The 24,705-nt window shown below is 38.8% G+C and overlaps 1 protein-coding gene across 10 annotated transcripts in view; it reads left to right on the forward strand.

Annotated features, from left to right (window-relative positions):
- Positions 1-24,705, forward strand: part of LOC143988215 (uncharacterized) — a 191,110-nt gene that overhangs the window by 54,388 nt on the left and 112,017 nt on the right. For 9 of the 10 annotated variants that reach the window (XM_077487602.1, XM_077487607.1, XM_077487608.1 and 6 more), the window contains exons 23-40: positions 1,195-1,458; positions 6,952-7,098; positions 7,198-7,379; positions 7,526-7,706; positions 9,490-9,615; positions 9,793-9,918; positions 10,781-10,897; positions 11,254-11,490; positions 11,735-11,857; positions 13,732-13,854; positions 16,080-16,205; positions 18,110-18,235; positions 18,554-18,679; positions 20,858-22,165; positions 23,457-23,590; positions 23,682-23,846; positions 24,054-24,200; positions 24,286-24,413. In XM_077487602.1, coding sequence (XP_077343728.1) covers positions 1,195-1,458; positions 6,952-7,098; positions 7,198-7,379; positions 7,526-7,706; positions 9,490-9,615; positions 9,793-9,918; positions 10,781-10,897; positions 11,254-11,490; positions 11,735-11,857; positions 13,732-13,854; positions 16,080-16,205; positions 18,110-18,235; positions 18,554-18,679; positions 20,858-22,165; positions 23,457-23,590; positions 23,682-23,846; positions 24,054-24,200; positions 24,286-24,413 — 3,886 coding nt within the window. The remainder of the gene's footprint in view (positions 1-1,194; positions 1,459-6,951; positions 7,099-7,197; positions 7,380-7,525; positions 7,707-9,489; positions 9,616-9,792; positions 9,919-10,780; positions 10,898-11,253; positions 11,491-11,734; positions 11,858-13,731; positions 13,855-16,079; positions 16,206-18,109; positions 18,236-18,553; positions 18,680-20,857; positions 22,166-23,456; positions 23,591-23,681; positions 23,847-24,053; positions 24,201-24,285; positions 24,414-24,705) is intronic. The other variant, XM_077487611.1, reaches the window with a different exon arrangement.

Raw genomic sequence — 24,705 nt, forward strand, 5'->3', positions numbered from 1 at the left:
GCAAAATCTAGTGCAGCTGTGGATGGTAGCCTATCAGCTTCTAAATTCAGATGTTTAGTGATTGTAAACAATCACCTATTAAAACTATTTAATATATATACATATAAACTATATATATATATATATATATATATATATATATATATATATATATATATATATATATATATATATATATATATATACAGTTTAAAATAGAAATTAAAGGCAAATGTTCTTCCCAAACTGATGCTGGGGCTGAACCATTCACCCATCCCTAGTTACAATCTGTTTGCACCCATACGTTTAGATTCACAGACACTTATGTAGTACAAAGATCTGCCTGATTTAATTAAAATGTCATGTTTTTATAGGTAGGCAAATTATATTGTCAACTTTAGGCTATAATGCCACGCACACATGACTGGACTTTTCGACAGCAATGTCCAACGGAACGAATCAGCCAGATAACTCAATTGTGTGTGGGTTTCATTGGACCTTTGCTGTCTAAAAATCAGACAGACTTTAGATTTAAAACATGTTTCAAATCTTTCCGACGGACTTGAATCCTGTCGAAAAATCCATTCGTCTGTATGCTAGTCCGATGGACGAAAACCGACGTTAGGGCAGTTATTGGCTACTGGCTATGAACTTCCTTATTCTAGTTTGACCGTACGTCATCACGTTCAAATCCATCGGACTTTGGTGTGCTTGTGTGTAGCCAAGTCCATTCATTCGGAAAGTCCATTGGAACTCCGCCGAAAGTCCGTCGGGAAGACCGTTGGACCTAGTCTGCCGGAAAGTCTGGTCGTGTGTACGTGGCATAAGAGATCATTCATACTAGACTGTGCTTTTGACTGTAGTAAAGCATATTTAAAATCATTGGTAAACACTGTATTGCTTCCTTGTCAAGTAAACTGCGCAGACTCGTTCTTCTACTTACAAACTTTCAATAACTCTCTGTAATAAGAGTCAGTGCATGCAAATGCATTACATTGCATATATAGATTTGTTATATGTATGTCTATTATCACCTAGTGTTATTTAGGGTTCTTTTTTAACAACTAAACTATGCCAGAAGCTTTACACCTGATATTCAGCCCAGACATACCACACTGGTGTCAATTTATAAAATTTTAGTGCAATGCAAAATAAAACCTTATAGATACCTTTGCTTTGTATAAATCTATAAATGTATATGTTTTTTCTTTGCAGGGAAAACAACTCCCTTAAGCAGTATTTTTAATTACAATACGACAGAAGGAGAATCCTGGTACACCTACAATAATAACAGCTTTGTGCCACTGTTTTACGATCAGTTGCTACTGACTAGTGACCGTGCATTTATCACCCGAGCAAATGAAACATGCAAAGGAAATGAAGAATGTATTTTTGACATTCTGAGTACTAAAAGTTTTGAGGTGGGAGAAAGTACGCTGGACAGTGTGGCTTCTGCCCAAGAACAGAGCAGCACAATGAGTAAGACATGATCATATCTATCAAATTATGAATTTGTTTTTAACTAACTAATTGAGGCAAATGAAACAAAATAGGCAAACTTGGAAAGGAAAAGTATTTTAAAACAATGTTTCTGTTGGCATTAAGACTGTAAGGTGAAAATTAAGAAAGAAAAAAAATGTCCAGGTAAACTATATACATTGCAATAATTTTACATTGCAAAACTGTACTCTTATTGCTAAGAAATGACAGTAGTATGATTGGCTGAAGATTGAAATGATTTGTGTAGAAATGATTTACATTATATTATATTTAAACACATCTGCAGCCTTCAGCAGCCAGTGCCAATAATTATATACAATGCATAGATGTGAGGATATTCTCGACTTGAAACTGCAAAACCCTTTATAAAGGCCAGCACTTACCTTTGTGTTGTTATTTTAAAGTGTATGTTACTCAAAATTACATTTTTATTTATGTGTTGGTGTTTCCAAGTAGATGTTTTCATGTAGATGTACCTAATAATCCCGCCTGCCCCATACTTTTCTTTTGCCAAGCACAGAAGCAGATACATGCATGGTGTGCCTGTATCCCATGTTCAGTTTAATCACTGCGCCCCCACTACAACTGCAATAAGGCTGTGACAGTAGCTGAGAACCATTAGCTGGTCCCAGCCTGTTTTATGCAACTGTTGCCTGTAAGAGCATGGATTGCAAAAGGAACACAGTTCTGAAACACCACGCACACACATACTTCCCTGCTCTGTGTGATATCATTCTCTGTCTGTCCATCCACCCGCCCATCCACTGGTTAAACAATCACACACCCCACTATGGGGAAGAGGAAACTGAATGAGGCTATGCAGGCAAGCGACTGCAGAATAAAACTTAGCAAAGGGTAAATAAATATTTTTTACCAAATGAAATGTGATTACAAATATTTGCTCAAATTTGTTTTCTTTTTTAAATCAGAACTTCTTTTAATCATTTTATATTCAAACAATACAAAACACACAAGCATCCCATGTAAATATTGTAGTTACAACATCAATTTCAGAATGATACAAACTATGCCAATAAAAAAAATGAAAAAAAAAAACCCCAGACCCAAAGCCCCTTCCTCTATAATCTCCTATTATTATCATTATTGTCTATCCATCTACTCCCGATCCATCTTTCAGTCCCGGATTTCAGGCCACCTCTTCCACACTTTCTTAAATTTCCCTGGGCAACCTCTATGTAAAAATATACATTCCTCTTTAAGTGTAGTTTCCTTTATTTGTATTTTCCATTCAGCTAGAGTTGGTGAATATGATGACATCCATTTTCGTGCTATAAGCTTTTGAGCCAGAAACACTCCTCACTATTGATGTAAGAGTGTTTTCAGGGATCCTAGTTACTTCTATCATACTCAGAACAGAAGACATATACCTGGTTCCAATGGCAGCTCCATCCCAAAATTACCATTAATAGTAGACACAACCCCCTGCCAAAATCTATGGAGTTTAGGGCATCTCCATAACATTTGTATTAGGTTGGCCGGACCCCAAATACACTAGGACATAAAGGGGTATCTCTACGATTCCATTTAAATAACTTCTCTGGTGTATGATAAGTCCTATGCAGTATGAAAAGTTGGGTACATTTTTGTGTAGAAAATATGGAGACCCTGGGCACTGTACACAGTGCAGACTCCCATTGGTCATCCGATACATCCCCAAATCTTGTTCCCATTGGGTTCTTGCTGGTATATCCACCATTTCCTGGAGCTTATTATAAGCACACCATATAGTTGCAATATTAACCCTTTCTTTGCCTCCCCCTTAGAAAGCAGTGAAATTATTGTAGATTTATTAAGTATCATTTCTAGAGAGCAGGCCTGCGCCTGTATAGCATGTCTAAGCTGGACAATGAAAATAAAAATCTTTGATTTGGGATTTCATATTCCTTACTTAATTGGGTAAAGGTTTTTAGCACAACATTATGAAATAATTGGGCTATATACCTCAACTCTTTAGTCTTCCATAAATCAAACCCTTCCAATTTATTTAATTCCCCATAACTGGAGTTATTCCATAACAGAGTATATAGCGTATAACCCTTAATTCTTGTAATATTTTTCATTTCCTGACATGTTTTATCATATAATTTACCCGTTAAGAAGCTTTTATCACGTAGTTGATTTCTCATTTCCAGTAAAGATATTATTGATTCTCCTTCAAATACGGATAATAACAGACCCTGTAAACGGTCAGAGTCTGTTATTTCTGACCATCTAGCAAAATGCTGTAGTTGTGATGCTAAAAAATAACTTTTTGCATTGGGGATAGCATGCCCCCTCTGCGTCTTTGGCTAGCATTAATGTAGTCAGTTTAATGCAGCGCTGTTTTTTCCGCCAGATGAGTTCTCAAAAGAGAGAATCTATCCTCTTAAACAAAAATTATGTAATCTATATGGGAGAATTATGGAGTATATAAAGCAGTTGCAGGGTCCATATTATTTTAATAAAATTGGCTCTGCCAATCACTGCCAATGGAAGCTTAAACCAACTCTGACATTTATCCACAATTTAATTAATAATGGTTTAATTTCAAATTAATATACTCCTTAACATTTTGGAATACCTCTAGACCCAAATATTTCACTGTATGCTTAATTTAAATTTGTGAAGCTATATCTGGCAATGGTGCTTTTAGATCATCTAGTGGAAGCAATATCGATTTCTCCCAATTTGTTTGAAAGCCCAAATTAGATTAGAGAGATTAGACAAAATGCAGAAATGAGGCTCATAAGTTATTTTAATGAATTTGAGGTATCCCCTAAGAAAATAAAGGCATATAGGGTCATTTTGTCCTTTCTACCTGCTTAGCAAAATCCACTAATTCCAGCTGATTGTCTAATAGTAAGAGCCAAAGGCTCTATAGCCATGGCAAACAATAGTTGAGACAGGGCTCAGCCTTGTCTTGTTCCTCTCGACAGTGAAAAGGATAAGGATAATGTGTTATTAATTCTTAACCTTGCTTTAGATTCAATATACAGCATTTCCAACCATGTTAAGAAGCCTAGACCTATACCAAAGGTAGCTAGTACAGCCCATAAATGCTCCCACTTCACCATATCAAAATCTTTCTGTGCATCCAAACAGTATTGCTTTTGAGCCTACCTTATCCATAGGTAATTGCATATTTAAAAAAAAGTCTAGGAATATTTGTTGATGCTGCTCTTGAAGGAATAAAGCCTATTTGATCACCATGAATTTATAGTATAAATGTATCTAGATAACCTATTTGCAAGCACCCTTGCTAAGATCTTCACTTCTGACGTTAGAAGAGATAAGATTCTGGCATTAATGGATCTTTACCCTGTCTTGGAATCACTATTATTGTTGTTTCTTGCATTGAATCTGGAAGTCTTTGTGTTCTAAAGGTCTAATTTAATACTTCCAGTAGTAGTATCTGTCCATATTTTTTATAAATTTCCATAGGCAGTCCATATTGGCCCTGGGGCTTTATTATTATGAGTCTGAGATACTGCTATCTAAAAATTCTCTTTCTGTTGATTTAAGTTTAGTGATACAAAGTTCATCTAAAAACTACTTAATTTGACTCGTTGCTTCCGGCATCTTGGACTCCTATAGCGCTGATAAAACCTTACTCTGCCTGATTCACAATCTGCATTACTTCCTCCTCCCATTTTTTTGATGAGCTAGAGATTTATTTAATCATCATACCTCTTAAATAAGCCTTCATAGCATCCCAAGCCACTAACGGAGAAGTAGTGCCCTTATTTTTTTTAAAGAATTCTAATAGGGATGATTCTATTGGGTTCCCCTCCAGCATTAAAAACAACCATTGAGGGTTAACTTTCCATAGTGGAGGCAATAATTGCCCCCCCATCTCCATAGCCAATCCTAGAGGCATTGGGCTCCTGCTCGGTTATCGGCATGGCACACGCTCTCGGCTCCTGTCTCCTGACTCCTGGAACACAACGTTTGGTATCCAATGTGCTGCATGCACCTCGTGGTGGATTGCCCGGCAATCCAATACCCTGGTGGTTCTCAGAATCTGACAGGATTACCACTGTACTGGGTGAGCCTGGTGGACCACCCACTGATGTCCACATCATAGCCATTCCCCCTCCCCCAATTATTTGCTCTAATTTAATGGGCTTTATATTAGGGTGTTCACAAATGCTTTAAAGTACACCTCCCATTAAAAAAACTACCTAACAACATGCATAAAGTTAAGACACCTACCTTCAGATGTCCTAAGGAGTGTCACACTACCCATACACGATGGGAACTCTGATCTAAAAAAAGTTGTAATACTTCCTAAAACTGTTGAATCTTGGTACACTTTCTCTTACCTACACTACTTTCCAATTGCCCAGTTAGGCCTACTCGTTATAGAGATGGGCAAATGGATGGAATGCTGTGGGAAGTGGCGGCAGGCCAGCTTTCATATCTAGCAGAAAGTGCTGAAACTTGCAGATGATAGCTCTTGGGTACTCTTGTACACTTTGGCTGGTATCCCCTAATTGTTTATGAATGGTTTCATACCTGAAATTAACTGAAATTTTAATCATATATACTAATAAATGTAATGTATATATAAATCTGAGACCTGTGAGTGCCTCTTTCACTGCACTATATATATATATATATATATATATATATATATATATATATATATATATATATATATATATATATATATATATATATATATACACACATACATACATACATACATATATATATATATATATATATATATATATATATATATATATATATATATATATATATATATATATATACTGTATATAGTCCAGTGTAAATCAGACATACACAAACTGAACTTAGCACCATGTAATGAAACACATTAGCTGATTTAGTGAAGGACATGAAAATTTCCACTCAAAAAATTGTGAATAATGACTTTAAATATTTAGTTAATTTATTGCAGACATTTATACAGCAACATCAATTTATACATCACTTTACATATTGTAAATGCAAAGCAGTCCCTGCCCCCATAGAGCTTAAACTCTCTATCTCACATGCATACATACACAGACCAATTTAATAAAGCTAAAAATTAAAAGCTAAGTTCATCATTAAGGAAAAAATAATAAATGCACATATTTTTGCTTGAAAAAGTGTAATTTATTATTTTTACGCACAGGAGCCTGCAAAGAATTGCACTCACGATCAATGAATCACGGGTGCGGTGTCAGGTTCCTGCAGACTCTTCCTCCAGCTTTCTGCTCATGCCTCTGTACGGACTTTGAGTTAGAAAGTTGGAGGAAGATATAATGGACTACAATTGTGCTGAATACTACACTTGTAGTCCTTTGAAATGACAAGTCTGTATGCCACTGTGAAAGCTTATTCTTTCACATATCTCTGTGAATAAATAACTCAGTTGGGTGGGATGAGGCTTGGGATGCTTGGCAACATGTTACCCCCTAAATACAGGTAAGATTTTTGCCTAAACAATGTTTTCCATTGCAGATAGTTTTCCACCGAATGTGACCGGACCAACCACTCTTCAGACCAAACTCTTTGAATCTGTGACAGTGTTCTATACAGCCACCGATAACAACAATGACACAGTAATCTTTTCCCTGCAGACAGACTCCTCTGATATCAATATAACAGGTGAATACATTGATTTCTAGTACCAAGATTGTTTTGATTTCATGACTAGCAATTCACCTTCTGATGCCTCACTAATTATGTGTCCTTTCTGTCACGCAGAGAATGGAATGCTTGTATGGCTTCCCACCAGTTCATCTCCCGTTAATGTTTCTGTAATAGCTAATAATTCCAAAACCGCTACTTCAGTTGTCCTGACGATGGTTCTCTGCAATTGTACCAACAATGGCAGTTGTCTGTATGACAGCCAATTAAGTTTGGGGAATGAAACCACAACATTCATGGTAAGCAGTAAAAACATTATTTTTTCAATGTAAGAAAAAAAAAAAAAAAAGATGTAATATCAGCTACAATGGGCAATGTTCAAAGCACTGTTGTATGTATACAGGATATGTTTTAAGTCACAAATATATATTTTTTTTTTTTGCAGGTTGCAGGATGTAATTGTTCTGCTGCATGGACAGGGCTGTACTGTGAGGAGGATTTCAATGCTTGTGAACAGAACCAATGTTTTGATAACAACACCTGTAGAGACAAAAAAGCTCCAGAAACAGGATTTACGTGTGGACCATGTCCTCCTAATTTATCAGGAGATGGAATAACCTGTACAGGTAAGGAAACTAATCTCTACATTTTGTGACATTCTGTGGCCAAGTTTACGTTGTATTTCTAAAACTGAGAATTTGCTTGCTGGGCAAGTGCTAGAGCGATTCTCCTATTCTCATTGACTAAAAGAGGACGTAACACACACAATATTTCCCTGGCTCGGTACTACTTTCATTTATTGTAGTCAAACAAACAAATAACATTAAGATTTTTAATACAATGTTATTGTGTTTAACCATTTAAGGACCAGCCACCAGTTGACTCCCCTGGGCAATCGCCATAGCTGTACTTCAGCTGCTTTAAGAACACTAGTGGGCGTGCGTGCATCCACAGTGCAATGATCGAGCCGATGCGTGTGCCGGTGGCCTTGATGTCCATCGGGCACCTGCGATCTCTCCTGAGAGAGACAGAATGGAGATCTGTCAATGTAAATAGACAGATCTCCATTCTGTCAGGAGTGAGGAGACAGATCTGTTGTTCATACTGGTTAAAGAAAGCTCTATTTGTTGGAAAAAAGGACATACATTTTGTTTGGGTACAGAGTCACACAACCGCGCAATTGTCAGTTAAATTGACTCAGTGCTGTATCACAAAAAATGGCCTGTTCATTAAGGGGGGAAAATCTTTCCGGTTCTTATTGTAAGCTTAGAAATAGGTTTTAACAGTCAAGTAAAATGATTCAGTGATATTACACTTAATTTGTAGGCTCTTCTTCCCTCCTAGTCTTAAGATAACCTTTTCCCAGTTGGCCATAATAACAGTTATGAAGCCTTCTCCTATGGACATCTCTTCAGCCAGAAACTCCTCCTTTGGGCCTGTGCTGCAATGAATAGGTCTTTAGGAAGTCTTTTAGAATCTCTGTGCACACGGTTGACCGTAAATCACTACTAAAACACCTTCTGAATGTGGCCAGGGCATGCATACCTAGTATGTGGAAGCAACAGTCCGCACCGGCAGTAACACAATGGTTTGCTAGGATTTGCGACATTTATCGTATGGAGCAGCTTACGCCGTCCATGGGGGATAGGGAGGAGGAACACGAAGCCTTGGAATCTTTTTAGGTTTTCTGATGAATATAAGACTTATCTGTGAGTCCTAGGGTGGGAGGAGAGGGAAGGGCCCGGCTCGCGGGATCCACTGGAGTCTCTCATCTTTGCCTTACCCCTTTTAGACCACGCTGGTCCACTATACCCTTTTTGTTCCTCTTCTGCCTTCTGGCCCTACTTTTCCCCTCTTCCACCCCTCCCCCTCCCCCTTTCCCTCTACCCCTCAGTTTAGCAAAAATGTTAGTGATTGTCAGGGCTTTGTCACGATATTTCCTCATCTTCCTTACCGAGGAATGTCAACTCTTGGAGTTGTGCCGCACAGGCTTTTTTGTATAAGTGGTATGGTCTGCCATTGGAGGGGATCTTTCCGGGACAGCCTGGAAAGGAACCACCTCGGGGATTGACTTAGATGCTAGTAGATCACTGGGCGGTCAGCCCGGAAAGAGAGTTGGAGTCATTGACCTAATGTATTCACTGCTCATAACGCTATAACACAGTACTTTTATAATTGACCCGTACATTGTACTAAATGTTTTGATCAGTATTAAGGAAAGTTGAGTAACCTGTTTTTGTTCAGTCTGTTTCTGTATTACCTGAAATCCGTAAATAAAGAATATATAAAAAAAAAAGAATCTCTGTGCATTAGCAGATTTTTTATAAGGAGAGGGTCAATTGTCCAAGAAGCTGACATCATAAATGTTAAAGAACTAATCTTAAATATTTCTGTTTTTTTTTTTTGCAGCCATTAATGAATGTTTTCTAAATATTTCAACTTGTCAGCAAATCTGTAACAATAATGTGGATGGATACAACTGTAGTTGTGAGGAAGGTTATAAAGTAAACTCACTGAACAGCTCCTTGTGTGATGGTGAGTCTATAATTATAAAACCATGCTTCATAATAAATACTGTTACATCAGAAGAAGGTGACACTTTATTGGCATTAATTCATGTAAAGTCAGATTATTTGAATACTATAGAGATAAGATATTACCTTGGTTAAAAGAATATCTTAGAAAAAATAAGCTTTGCGCTCTTCCTTTCAGACATTGATGAATGTGCCAACGTCACATCTCCATGTAGTATAAATGCCAACTGTACAAATGTACCTGGAAACTACTCCTGTGCGTGTTTGCCTGGTTATGAAGGTGATCCAACTTGGCTGTGTGTAGGTAAGTATAACAGTTCCCCTGTCCTATATAACCAACAACTTGCATTGATAAACTCATGGAAATGTTAGATAATTAACATGCTCTCCTGCAAATAAATACATTTCAAATCTAAAGAAATCTAGTCTTAGTGTGTAAACCTCCTTCCCAAAAGTTTGCATAAGAACCTGGTTTAGGGCTCTACACAGCTATTTTATGAACTATAGATACCATTACAGACAGGGGAGTAGATTTTTTAATGTTTTTTTACATACATTTAAAAAAGATCAGCTTAAATGTTTTGCTGTCAATGTATGTTAGTACAGTATATTTAAAAACTACCTGGTTTCTATATTTGGATTGCAATGTGTATACATAAGGGCATTCATATTTGCTCATTATACACACAGGCTGCACTGTTCATCTTTCTCATTGTATATTTACCATTTCGATGCAACTGGCTCAACTATTTCAAGTCTCTGTGTAGCCTAGATTATATCAGATTCTGGTTAGAAAGGTCTGAATGACTGCAGGGAAATATAGATAACCACTAGAGGTAGAATCCTCCTGTGTGTGTAATTTAATAAAGCATCTAAAATGTGACCATTACTCTAAAACACTTGGGGGTCTATTAATAAATGTTTTCACCAAAAACTCACAGAGTTTTCAGCCAAGATTTAAACAGTTTTCTAGATTAAATTTGATAAATGCATAAATGCAGGGTGAATGTTGTGTGAACCTTGAACAATTCATAAAAAGACCCCATTATTGTGAACATTACAATAATTACTCAAAAGCAGAGCAGAGATGTATAGATAAACATATATAATGTTTGACTAGTCATTTTCTTCAGTTGGAAAAAATTACATGATTGCAATCTTTGCAGATATCAACGAGTGTGCCATGAATACGACTGTGTGTCCCGAACAATCTCTATGTATTAACACTAATGGATCCTATCAATGTAACTGTTTGCCAGGATTTGATGGAGCCAATTGCTCTGGTAAGATTTAGTCTAAAGTCTGAGACAAGCTATGAGCAAAAAGGATTGGATGGCTTTTCAGTGTATTTATTTTTTTTGCCCCCAAAATTCTCTTGTTTATGGTAAAATTTGATTTTATGACCACATTTAAGTGTGTTTAGAAGACTAAAATGGTAAAAAAAAGAAAAAAGAAAAAGGTGTAAGGAGCTTATTGTAAACATTTTGGATGACCATGTGTTTTTTGCTACACAGTATGTCCAGCAAGGATTTTTGCCCTTGGGAGTTTGGGGGGTTTGGTTCAGAGGAGAATGTGGAAAAGGATATAGTCTAAGAAGTATTACGAATGAAAACTCTTTTTATGTGTTTATATGTTACAGATATAAATGAATGTTTGGCAAATTCCACGATCTGTCCCCTAAATTCAAACTGTAATAATACTATTGGCTCTTTCGTCTGTACGTGTAATGTCGGTTTTGGTGGAGAAAACTGCACAGATATTGATGAATGCGCTCTTGGAACAAACAACTGCAGTTGGGCAGACTGTGTGAACACTGTAGGATCCTATAAATGCATCTGTAGGACAAGATTCACTGGTGATGGAGTGGTATGTTTAGGTAAGTCTTCAAACTTGGACCTTCCCATTACTACTAATGGAACATAACAGGCTTTTTTTTAACAGCCCCATACACAAGATGATGTAGGTTTTCAAAGCAGCAATCATAATTGCTTACAACCATTGTTGTAGTTTTCATTTATTGCCTTACTACTGGCCTGGTTGTCCTCTTATAAACACCTTTTTTGTCATCTCCAGTTATATTTCTATTTGCATGAAATCTTAAATTCTATATCATTTTTCAGATATTAATGAATGCCAAACAAATGCTTCTATTTGTGGAGCACATGCCTCCTGTAACAATACCGTTGGCAGCTATGATTGCAACTGCAATGATGGATTTACCTTGGTGAATGGAACTTGTAAAGGTACGTATTGTTTAGATGGTTTTGGATATTCACCTATCAACTTTTTCCAAATCCCAGTAGCAAACATAAAGTTCAAAAATTTTCCTTTTTATTTTTAAAGCCTTGGACTATGTTTACCTGAAATAAATGTATTAGAATCCTGCAAGCTACTCTAAAATACCCCTAGCTACAAATAACATCAGGTGTGGTAAATACAAGAAAGAGTAAAAAGTGTCAATTCACAGCTCCTATGCATCCATCACAATCCCCATGTTATGTAAAACCTTATAAAAAAAATAACAAAGAATATGCAGCATATGTGCATAAAGTGATTCTTGTGATGAAAAAACCCTGCTAGATATGAGGGTGACTTTACACACATGCTCCCCCCTGTGCAATTGCGCTCACCTCAAGCTGTGTACTATGGGATCCTGCTGAATATATCTGTACTCAGAGCCCAGGAGTGGCTCAAAAGTTTATGTGAATCAAACTTAGTTGTGCGGTCACACAGCTTGAAATGAGTGCAATTACTCTGTGTGACCGCAATTGCATGGGGGTGGGGAGCATGTGTGTGAAGTCACCCTCGTATCAACCAGGATTTTTTCATCACTAGAATCACTTTATGGAATATTATTGCACATATGCACTTTAATATTTGTGGATTTGAAGATTTTTTAGGTCAAAGTTTTTTTGGATACTTGCTACCAATGCAAAAAAATAAAAAAATAAAAAATGTTTTTCACACTGAACTTGCATGTTACACAATTTTTTTTCTTTGTTGTATTCAATTATTATTACGGATTATTGATGTTATTGCACTAGTATCCTTGTATTAATAAGGATATTATCCCACTGCATATCCTTTATTTATTTTTTTGCACATGGAGACAAAAGATTTAAGATTGTGTCTGTGCACTCTTAGGGTCCTTTCACACGGGGCGGATCAGTGATGATCAACCCCGTGGATATCCGCTTGCTCAGCGGGGATCGCTCCATTGATCCCCGCTGAGCAGGCAGAGGACAGGTGCATCTCTGCTCACTGCGCAGGGACGGACCTGTCAGAGTTTCACTCTCCCCTCTGGGAGATCGGATGACGACAGACCACAGAGTCCGTTATCACCCGATCCGATGACGGATGGAAAAGTAGGTTTTTCCTCCGTCACACTTTTTCGGATCGGAGCGGTTTGGATGTCAGTGGACATGTGACCGCTGACATCCGACACTCCATAGACCTCTATGGAGCATCTGTTCAGGTCCGCTTGAAAAACTGACAGGTGGACCTGAACGGATCGGCCATGTGAAAGAGGCCTAACTCTGTTACAATAAGCTTGACTTCTTTGTTTTCAGATTCTGAGCCTGGTCTGTCTTACCTGAGCCTCACCTACCATCCCACTATTCACTAGATATGCTTCAGTGGCCACAAAGAACTCTCTCATTAAATAGCGAACTACTGTATAGGCAGGTGAGCTTGGGAATGACCAAATTGTGAATTTGAGGAAGCTACTTATAATAAAAAAAAAATTACAGCTGAAATGGAGAAGTACTTTTCTAGATAATAAAATAAGAGAAAGGACTTCATTAGAAGGATTCAAAGCAAGAAATAGCAAAATAGTGTCTCACCAGTTAAGGACTGCAACTGTATAAAGGCTATATGCTCCTATATTTTATGATGAACAAGCTAAAATTAACTCTGCTTGTCTCTGTTGTCCCTACTAACCAATGAACATTTTCTTTAATTTTGTTTTTTAATTACCTAGAGGCATGAAAGGGGAAAAAAAAAGAATGGTGGCCAAAACTAAAATACTCCCCCCCTCCCCTTAATATAATCTTTAGTAGCTGTTGTAGTTTATTGACTGCCGTTCAAAGGTTAATATACAGTTTATTTTGTGTTGAAGATGTTGATGAATGCGCCTCACCTGAATATTGTAAAGGTGCAGGAAGAAGTTGTATAAACACAGAAGGGAGCTATAATTGCAGTTGTCAGCAAGGTTACCAATCAGTCAATGAGACCTGCACAGGTATGTATAATTACTGTTAATAAAGATGTCACAAAGTCGTATCTGAGTCAAATATCATTGGTAGAAACTGACTATTATCCTAACGTTATCCTGAAAATAGCAACAGAGATACCAGTTGTGTAGTAGAAATTCCACTCATGGTGAACATGCTGTGCAGAATATACAGATATTAAGATATTATAGGGTTTTCCAAAGAAATGGGGCATGTAGCATTTAGATTACTCACCCTCTATGTAAGTGGGACACTGCAAAGCTCCAAATTTCTGTTAAAAATAGGTGCCACAGTCAAACACCACGGGGTGCAATAAAGCATAAATAATAAAGTATACCCTCAGATGCCTAAATAATACCATGAACAAATTGTTTTATATAAAATGTTCTGTGTAGTTGCAAAAAACAGAACTACGGTATTTATCTGCGTAAAACACGCGCCAGTGTATAACGCGCACCCCAAGTTTAGGAGGGAAGTTTATGGAAAAAAATTTACATTTAAATGCCCATCAATGCAGCCTTATCAGTGTCCATCTGCAGCCTTGCCCAGTGTCCATCTGCAACCTTGCCCAGTGTCCACCTGCAGCCCTGCCCAGTGTCCATCTGCAGCCTTGCTAGTCTCTTTGCAGCATTTCCCTGATTTAAAATTGGTGCTGATCTCTGCTGACTGAGCGGAGAGAAGCGAGCGGAGCCGAGGTACGCAAAGCCAAGTGTACTTCGGCTAAACTTGGCTCTGCTCACAGTCCCGCCCATCTCCACTGATTGCGAGAGGAGAGGAGCGAGCGCAGCCGACATACAGAAAGCCGAGTGTACTTCGGCTAGACTCGGCTCTGCTCACAGTCAGGGGTGGGACTGCTAGAGGAGCCGAGTCTAGCTGAGGTACACCCTGCTTTCTGTATGTCGGTGGCGCTTGCTAGACTCGGCTCCTCTCGCAGTCCCTCCCACCTCCACTGATTGCGAGAGGAGCCGAGTCTAGCCGAAGTACACTCAGCTTTGTGTATCTTGGCTCCGCTCACTCCTTTCCTCACAATCAGCGGGGATCGGTGTATAACACGCACCCATGATTTTCCCCTGATTTTAAGGGGAAAAAAGTGCGTGTTATACACCAATAAATATGGTAATGGGATAATGTAAAGTATGTATGAACACTGTAGTAAATTAGGAGGGTAATAATGTAAATTCATTGGTACTAACTGTAAGTAGAACCTGTTTAATCTGCATTTCTGGAAAAGGTTGGACTACATTTTGAAGGATGCAAAGATAATTTTGTGAAAGCAGTTTTTTAGCTAAATAATATAGTTAAATCGTTATATAAATGTGCTTGCTGTAAAGATTAATGCTCAAATGCTCAGACTACAGTACATATATTAATACATCTGATCCAATCATTGTCAAAAGCTTGTAGACTTCACCTTCGTAACATCTCCAAAATTCGCCCATTTTTAACTAATGAAACCATCAAGCTACTCATTCACTCCCTTGTTATCTCTCGCCTTGACAATTGCAACTCCCTTCTCATAGGCCTGCCTCTCCATAAGTTATCTCCTCTGCAGTCTATCCTGAATTCTGCTGCTAGACTAATTTACCTTACCAACCGCTCAGTGTCTGCTACCCTTCTCTGCCAATACCTACACTGGCTTCCGTTTTTTGCCCAGCGAATTGAATTCAAAATACTAACTACAACAAACAAAGCCATTCACATCTCATCACCAATCTTTTCTTCAAATATCACCCAAACCGTCCTCTATGCTCCTCTCAAGACCTCCTGCTCTCAAACTCCCCTGTCTCATCCTCCCAAGCTGGTCTCCAGGTCTTCCCAAGAGCCTCTCTCATCCTCTGGAACTCTCTACCTCTGTTTGTCTGGCTATCTCCTACTCTGGCTGCCTTTAGGCGATTCCTGAAAACTCATCTCTTCAGGGAAGCCCATCGCGCCTCTAACTATTATTACTTCCATCGCCTCATCCCCCACAGTTATAACCTTTTGAACCACTTGCCCCACACTCTTAGATTTTAAACTCTTATGAGCAGGGCCTTCTTAAGGGCCTTCCTCTCTCCCTCTTGTATTTTATTGTATTTTAACTGTACTGTCTCCCTTTTATATTGGTGGTGCTATGTCAATCCTATATAATAATAATAATAAAAATAATAATAATAATCTGATAAATATGGTTTAATTACATTATTAGTTACTGTATGCTGCATATTATATTATAAAATATGTGATGTTTTGACAGATATTGATGAATGTCGTTCTTCTGCACTTAACAACTGTTCTGAGCATGCCATCTGCACCAATGTGGCTGGATCTTTCTTGTGTGAATGTATGGCAAACTACACAGGGAATGGTGTTATCTGCACAGGTAAAATGGAAAAACGTCTGTCAAGAAACTTCTATCTAGATCCAAAGTTCTGTTGGTTATTGGATTGTGACCACCTCTAATCTGTGCTGATACTGGTGATACTTTCTATGAATTATGGAAGTTACATATTTTCATGGCTAAGCCAGGGCTCTGTGATATATTTACATTATGCAAGGTACATTGGGTAATCTGATTTAATCTTTGTTTTAAACACGCAAAATTAGCCACAGGATTTGTTTACTTTGCGTGTGAAAAGTTGGCAACTTTCAGGAAACCTTACATTTCCATTATGAAACAATCAATATAGTGATCATGATATAATCATGTGTAGGGCAGCCATCATAAATTGTGGGGTCCCTTAGAAAGCTTTAGGCTTGAACCCCCCCCAGGCCTGACCGCAACATGCCCCCTGGCCGTCGCACCGAACCGCCCACTAGCCATCTCATCAAGTCCTTCCGTGCACACACCTTTTATTATAAACATTAACAACATTATATATGTAAATGAACAGTATATTATAAGCCATTGGTGCTTTCATATTCATATTTTGCCCAAAAGAGACATCCCAAACCAGCACCTGTACGCTTTCAGCCCCCCTAACACCTGTATTCTCTCAGCCTCCCTAACACCTGCATGCTCTCAGCTCCCCTCACACATATACCCTCTCAGCCCTCCTCCCATCTGTATGCTCTTAGCCCCCCTAACACCCATGTGCTCTCAGCCCCCTTAACACCTGTACGCTCTCAGTCCCCCTAACACCTGTACACTCTCAGCCCCCCTAACACTCATATGCTCTCAGCCCCCCTAACACCTGTATTCTCTCAGCCCCCCTAACACCTGTACACTCTCAGCCCCCCTAACACCTGTACACTCTCAGCCCCCCTAACACCTGTGTGCTCTCAGCCCCCCTCACATCTGTACCCTCTCAGCCCCCCTCACATCAGTACCCTCTCAACCCCCCTCACATCTGTACCCCCTCACCCCCTCACATAGGCACACACACATATGTACACAGACACACACACATATATATGTACATAGACACACACATGTACACATGCACACAGGCACACACACATATGTAAAGACACACACACACACATGTACACAGACACACACATGCATACACACACATATGTACACAGACACACATGTACACATGCACATAGGCACACACACATGTACACCACCCCACCCTCATTCCTATTCAGTTGTACATTAGTCTTTACTTGGGAGGTGCTGTTCCTGGTCCCAGCTCTTGTGCAAAACACACTAGAAGTGCACATGCTGGAAATGACCAAAGGTGGCAGCAAAGAGCCCGATGTCAGTGACACAGCAGCAGCTGCTGACTCGTACACATTCTGAAAGCCAGTACAGCCACTGAGCTTTCATACACCCCTCCCTGCCTTCTCTCATCCCTGCCAGACAGCCGGGCCATTCTAGACTCTGGGGCCCCTTACAAGAGTGTTGGTTGTACCCCCCTGATGCCAGCCCTGATCATGTGCAATATTGGCTCAAATATCTCATCAGATTTGATAGTAATGGGCTTCTTGTATATTTGCATACTGTTGTTTCAGCACTATACCTAATATTTGTAACCATTTAAGCTATAAATATTAATAAGTATTAAGTGCATTAATAAGTATTAAATACATATGCTGCATAACTGCAAGACTGATAATACAATTTAGGTCATCTCTATATAGATGGAGCAACATCATCACTCTTCTTACAAATGCCTTTAGCATAATTTATCACATAAATAAAGAAAATATGTTTCTTCTTCTGTTACTTAAGAAAGAAAAGCTATCTTCTTGTGATTTTTGTTCATTCTTTAGTGTGCGTCCAAAGTTACATATGTTAATATACTTTATTTTACCATACTATATTTTTTTCTAATTTAGTTTTAGATGAATGCCTTCTAAACACATCACAATGTGAACACAACTGCACCAGCTTTCTTGGGGGACACATTTGCAGCTGCAAGGATGGCTACAAAGTGAATGCACTCAATAGCTCTAAATGCGATGGTAATGGCATTTGTGTTTTCATTTATCTCCATTGTCTGTTAGTAGGAACTCTCATTTTGAAAAGGGATGTTTGGAGTTGTTTCATAGAAGTGTATACACTGTAAATTAGAAACTGACTGTTCCTATAACTCATTTTTGTTTTACTAAGCACCCCTAAGCTGAAATACTTTGACAACCTTGGTAAAAAAAAAAATCATAGTAATGTAGAAAACATAATCTGCCTCCATGCATACAAACATACGGGCATGCAAGTGTTTAAGGTAATAAAGGTAAACAGAAGAGCAGTGTATGATATCTGTATACTGTATCCATTTTTAGATATTGATGAGTGCGCCAATGCTACTTCTCCATGTGCTGTGAACGCCAATTGCACTAACTTACCAGGAAACTACACCTGCCATTGTATGCCAGGATATGAAGGTGACGGCTATCTACAGTGTACTGGTAAGCCAAATGCCCGTATCTGTTCTTTTCACAATAAATGCTATTTGACAGAATAGATAAATAGAAAAGTAACAGCAATTGGCCAACTCTTTGGCTTTTTCCAGTGTTTTGTTTTTTTCCGAACATAGAAGCATTTATATTAACCATGTGGGCTTCCATTTAATTCAGGTTTCATATATTTATATTTTCTTAGCCAAAACAGTATGGCACAGTCAGTGGCATCGGGGGGGGTTTCGGGTGGGCTGGAGCACCGAGTGTGCCCCCAAAAAGTCCTGGGTCTCGAAATCTCTAAATGCATTATTAGCCCCTAGCCGCGGCAACAGGAAATGATCTCTAGCCAGCACAGCTGAGTGAAGTACAAAAAGTCCTGCCTCCGAGACCCAGCTCCTATGATGGATGTCACACACACTCGTCCAATGCTGAGACTCCATCATAGGCGCTGCCGGGTCCAGGTGGGAATGACACTACGGCTGTGCTGAGCACTGGGAAATCCCAGCCGAGCTGCTCGCTCTGTGTAAATTGGGGGGCGGCTCTTCTATCCTGGCTCTGGATGCCTGGTGCCTGCAGAGCTGTCTGTGTGGTGGTGAATGCCGAGGCCTGGGATGAGTGTACTCTGGCACAACAGGTAAGGCTGAGCATTGAGCAGCAACAATCTGTGTATGTTAGATAGATCAGTCAAGTATGTCAGTCATGTATGTCAGGTAGGTAAGTCATGTCAGCCATGTCAGTTATGTATGTCAGGTAGGTCAGTCATGTATGTCAGTCATGCATGTCAGTCAGGTAAGTCATGTATGTCAGGTAGGTCAGTCATGTATGTCAGTCAGGTCAGTCATGTATGTTAGGTAGGTCAGTGTATATGTCAGGTAGGTCAGTGTATATGTCAATTAGGTCATTGTATGTGTCAGACAGGTCAGTGTATGTGTCAGGCGGGACAGTGTATGTGTCAGGCGGGTCAGTGTATGTGTCAGATAGGTCAGTGTATGTGTCAGATAGGTCAGTGTCTGTCAGATAGGTCAGTGTATGTCAGGTAGATCAGTGTATGTGTCAGATAGGTCAGTGTCTGTCAGATAGGTCAGTGTATGTCAGGTAGATCAGTGTATGTGTCAGATAGGTCAGTGTATATGTCAGGTAGGTCAGTGTATATGTCAGGTAGGTCAGTGTATGTGTCAGATAGGTCAGTGTATATGTGTCAGCTAGGTCAGTGTATATGTCAGGTAGGTCAGTGTATATGTCAGGTAGGTCAGTGTATTTGTCAGATAGGTCAGTTTATGTCAGATAGGTCATTGTATGTGTCAGTGTATGTGTCAGGTAGGTGAGTGTATGTGTCAGATAGGTCAGTGTATGTCAGATAGGTCAGTGTATGTGTCAGGTAGATTAATGTTAAGCAAGTGAGGCTATCACCCTCCCCGAGCCCACCCCTGACCACCCCACCTCACTACCACCCCCCACCCCCCTTTTAACTCTGGGCTGAAGCCCCTGGTCTTTTTCCCACCTGGCAACACCCCTGAGAACAGTTCATACTGGTTTTAAACTTGATTGCTAGATCATTTTGTAGTAAATGGATAGGTTCTTCCTGTGTATTTATTTATGACAGTCCAGTTGTAAATTGGCTTATCCTAGGATATTACATATCTTGGACACTTTCGGTGTAAGTGCAATAGTCCACTTGCTACACAGAACCCTTAAGACATTTATAATGAATGAGTTCATTGGTGTTAAAGAAGTTTTTCAAAAGTATAATTTCTACCTAGAAATGCAAAGTTTTTCTTCCTTCCTGCACATCCTTTGAGAACTTAGTATTTCTAATACGGACCAAGTTGGAATCAAAGTGGAATTTAGTTTAAAGTAGTACTTCAGTTTTGTAATGAAAACACTATGCTCCGGGTTAACCATATATACAGCAAGAACTGTATCAGGCATTAATAGAGACCTTTAACTGCTTCTGTTTTGTAAATAATAGCAAATAGCTAGTGTAACAGTTATGACCTGTATACTAAATTAGAGTTTTCCTTCTAACTGTATGTCAGTAAAATCTATGTTCGGGCATTTATCATCTCTAATGCATTACTAATAAGTGCATCGTTTTTTACGCTTTTTTTTTCTTTTATAGTCTTTGTATTTATGGTCCTAAGAAACTTAAGAGGCATATCATGACAATAACATTTTTCATTTTTGTAGCCATAAATATGACAACTGGAGCTCCAACTACTCCTCAACCTAACAATACAACAGCGGAATATACAGGCACACCTTCAGGAAATGAGTCCTCTGTCACCACCCTAGTTCCTGTCACTAATGCCAGCAGTGTCACAACTGGTGTAAATGAAACTATTCAAAGCCCAAGCCCAACACCGCCTGTAAACCAGACCACAACAATGACTCCAGTGCCTGAGACAAACACAACTTTCGTCACCCCTAATGTAAATGTAACAAGTCAGGGAACAAGTCTAACAGCACCTACAAACCAGACTGTGATCACCACTGAAGCTCCAGTCACACATATAAGCACCCCTGATGTCAATTCAACTGGTCAGAGCCAAAGCACAATAATGCTACCAACAAACCAGACCACAGTTACCACCCCAGTACCTGAAGTAAATACTACTTTAGTCACATCTAGTGTAAACATTACAAGTCCAAAAGGACCTACAAACCAAACTGTGATCTCCACTCAAGCTCCAGGCACACATATAAGCACCCCTGGTGTCAATTCAACTGTTCAGAGCCAAAGTACAACAATGCTACCAACAAACCAGACCACAGTTACCACCCCAGTACCTGAAGTAAATATTACTTTAGTCACATCTAGTGTAAACATAACAAGTCCAAAAGGACCTGCAAACCAGACTGTGATCTCCACTCAAGCTCCAGTCACACATATAAGCACCCCTGATGTCAATTCAACTGTTCAGAGCCAAAGTACAACAATGCTAACAACAAACCAGACCAGAGTTACCACACCAGTACCTGAAGCAAATAATACTTTAGTTACATCTAGTGTAAATGTAACAAGTCCAAACATTCCTACTAACCAGACAACACCCACCATTACAGCACCAGTCACAAACATTAGTCTTGCCACCCCTTATACCAATTTAACTGTCCTGACCCAAAGCACCACAATACTGCCAACAACACAGACCAAAGTTACCACTTTAGTACTTGAAACAAATACAACTTCAGTTACATCTGTAGTAAATGTAACAGTCCAGGGCACAACAGTGCCTACAAACCAGACTACAACCACCACTTCAGCTGTTCAAAGTCCAAGTTCAAACACACATATAAACCAGACCACAGACACATCAGTTACACCAGTGTCTACTAACAGCACATCTGTGAGCTATACAACTGGATCAACAAAAGCTACAACTATTACTGCTACTACTGCTAGATCAACTCAAACAACATCATCTACTACTACAACTACAGCAAGATCAGCAGCCACAACTACTGTGTCTACCACGAGTGGAAGTGCACCTGCAGGTAAAAGCAATGCTAGCAGAAAGTAAACATTGATGAAGAGACTATATATGTTTTGATAATATACACTTTGCATGTAAACTTTACTATTTATACCTGAACTCTGGCCTTACCTTCAGTCTTGCACAGTTGTACAGGCTTCTGTCATGTACTGAAATGGCTTACTCTACCATACCTTTTAGCATCATCTAGTCCTTTCCTGCCCCACCTTACTGTCAATATTCCCTTTTATTCATTGAAATTCTGTTCTTTCAATCAGAGAGTCTCAGTACCATATATATGTGTTACACAGGGTGGTCTACATGCAAATGCAGTCTGCCTAGGAATTCCCACTCCTCAAGATTGGCTTTCACTCACCAAGGCATTTTCATATTTACAGAACTTCTCCCAAGAGCCAGATCGTTGCTTGCATCAAGGCTGGAGAAACTTTAAATTGGCAGGGTACTATGATGTTTTCACACAGCTATTAGGGATGAGCTTCAGATTTGGACTGAACTAGAATTCTGGTCTGAATTTTGCCTGTTTTGTGTTTGGGGAACAGTGAACTTAATGTTCTGTTCACATGCCTCCTGAGCCAAACTCCTAGTTACATTTAGCAGTGCTTTTGCTACTGCTGCTAAATGTTATAACTACCCACTTAGGCTGTTTTTTAGGGAGCCAGTGGCCACTGACTTCCTAGCAACCTCATCTGACCTATCCAACTGTCATCTGGGGATTCCCAGCTTAAATGTGTATGTTGATAAAGGGGAAGAGGTAGGGGCTGACATTACTGATCAAATGTGGCCATGTCCATTAGTACATGTCCCTCATGGCAATGTTCGGTCCCTCATGCCATTTGTTTGACAATCCCTTGCCTATAAATCTTGAAAATGGCTGGAACTGATGTTCAAGATCCAGTTCCCATTGTCTTATGCTCAGAACCTCAGCTTAGTTTGAGCCCCCCATGAACTGAATCCAGGCACATCCCTAGAATGTACAGCCTTCTGTTGACGCTTTCCACCAGCCAGGATCTGCCTATGCTGCATATAGAAGCACAGAAATCCAGTGCTGACACTACTAGAATTAGGTATGTAATGAAAATATCTATGAAACCAAAAAAAAGGAATGAAAATATCATTAGTATGTTAATAAGCAGAATAAACTTCAGCTTTAACATACAAACTATACAAATTAAGATATATGCAATGTAAGATGTACACCTACATCTGTCTCTTTTATTACATATTTTCAACACAGTTAACATACTTATGAATATTAATATGCTTTCGCATTGTAACGTATTGTATTGTTACAGGTGTAGACCTTTTTGATTATGGAACACGTGCTGGGGATATTGCCTATGTATCAAGAAGGACAGATTTTACCTCCCCCTTGTTCCAGCCATTGATGGGATTCCCCTTTGGAAACCAAATAAGGAATTTCCTTTATGTGAGTTCTTATTGCTTAGTTTGATTATAATTTCAATGTGTATATATTACTTTAGAACAACAACAATTATATTGGTTTATTTTCTCTTTAGTACACAGACAATGGGCAAATCATCTTTCCATCATCCAGAAATAATATTGTCTCTTACCCAAATCCACCAGTCAATGGATTCAGTACAGGTTGCACCTCTGCATCAATAGCTGTGTTTTGGAATGATGCAGATTTTTCCAAAAATGTGGGAACTACCTATTACAAAGTGAGTCTTACTAGATTTCATTAATGCTTTTATTCTTTGAATAAATGTTTAAGCCTTAATTACGGTACATATACAATGTGTCCTTTGTTACCATAAAATTCAATAAATACTTCTACAGCTGTAGAAAATGTAAAAAGGATGAGGATATTGTGCAAGAAAGATTGATAGTATTTGAATAGTAACCCACACATATTTTCTAAATAACAGGAATATGATTCCAGAAATAACTCTGTAGTTGAAAGAGTTGAAGGCTTTATTAAGAATTATACAAAAACATCATACACTGCTCAGTGGACATTGAAGATTACTTGGGAGAATGCTTCTGCTTATCCAGCAACTGAAAATGATGTCAAGGTAAATTGCAAATAATACATCTTACAGCATAATAGCAATGGCTTTAGTTCTGAAAGTGACATTCTGTCATATTGTACACTTATAGACTAGCACATACCAGGCTGTACTGACTACGGATGGATTTGTCTCCTATGTGCTGATGTTATATAAAGATGGTGGCATGAACTGGGATCTAACTACATGCTTCCCAAAACCATTGATGGGCTATTGTAGGTAAGGTTTGATTGCTGCTACTTTGAAACTACAAATCATGATGCTAAATGCTTCTAAGTTAAAAATAAGTTCTGAATTTCTAGAAATTACTTAAAGGTACATTGTAGGATATATGTAGTTAGTTCATATTTTGAGTAATTATTGCAGTGTCAGACTTAAATTAATTTAGGCAATGGTTACATTTTTAAATTCTTAAAATTTTTGTTGTTGTTGTATTAAATACAGAGCTATGGAAATGAACAGCTTGAGGGAACTTTGTATTTGACTTAGTCTCATTCACCAAGAATCAGGG

Source organism: Lithobates pipiens, unplaced genomic scaffold (assembly GCF_037356315.1).
Source record: "Lithobates pipiens isolate NorthernLeopardFrog02 unplaced genomic scaffold, aLitPip1_a1.2 Scaffold_18, whole genome shotgun sequence".
Classification (NCBI taxonomy): domain Eukaryota; kingdom Metazoa; phylum Chordata; class Amphibia; order Anura; family Ranidae; genus Lithobates; species Lithobates pipiens.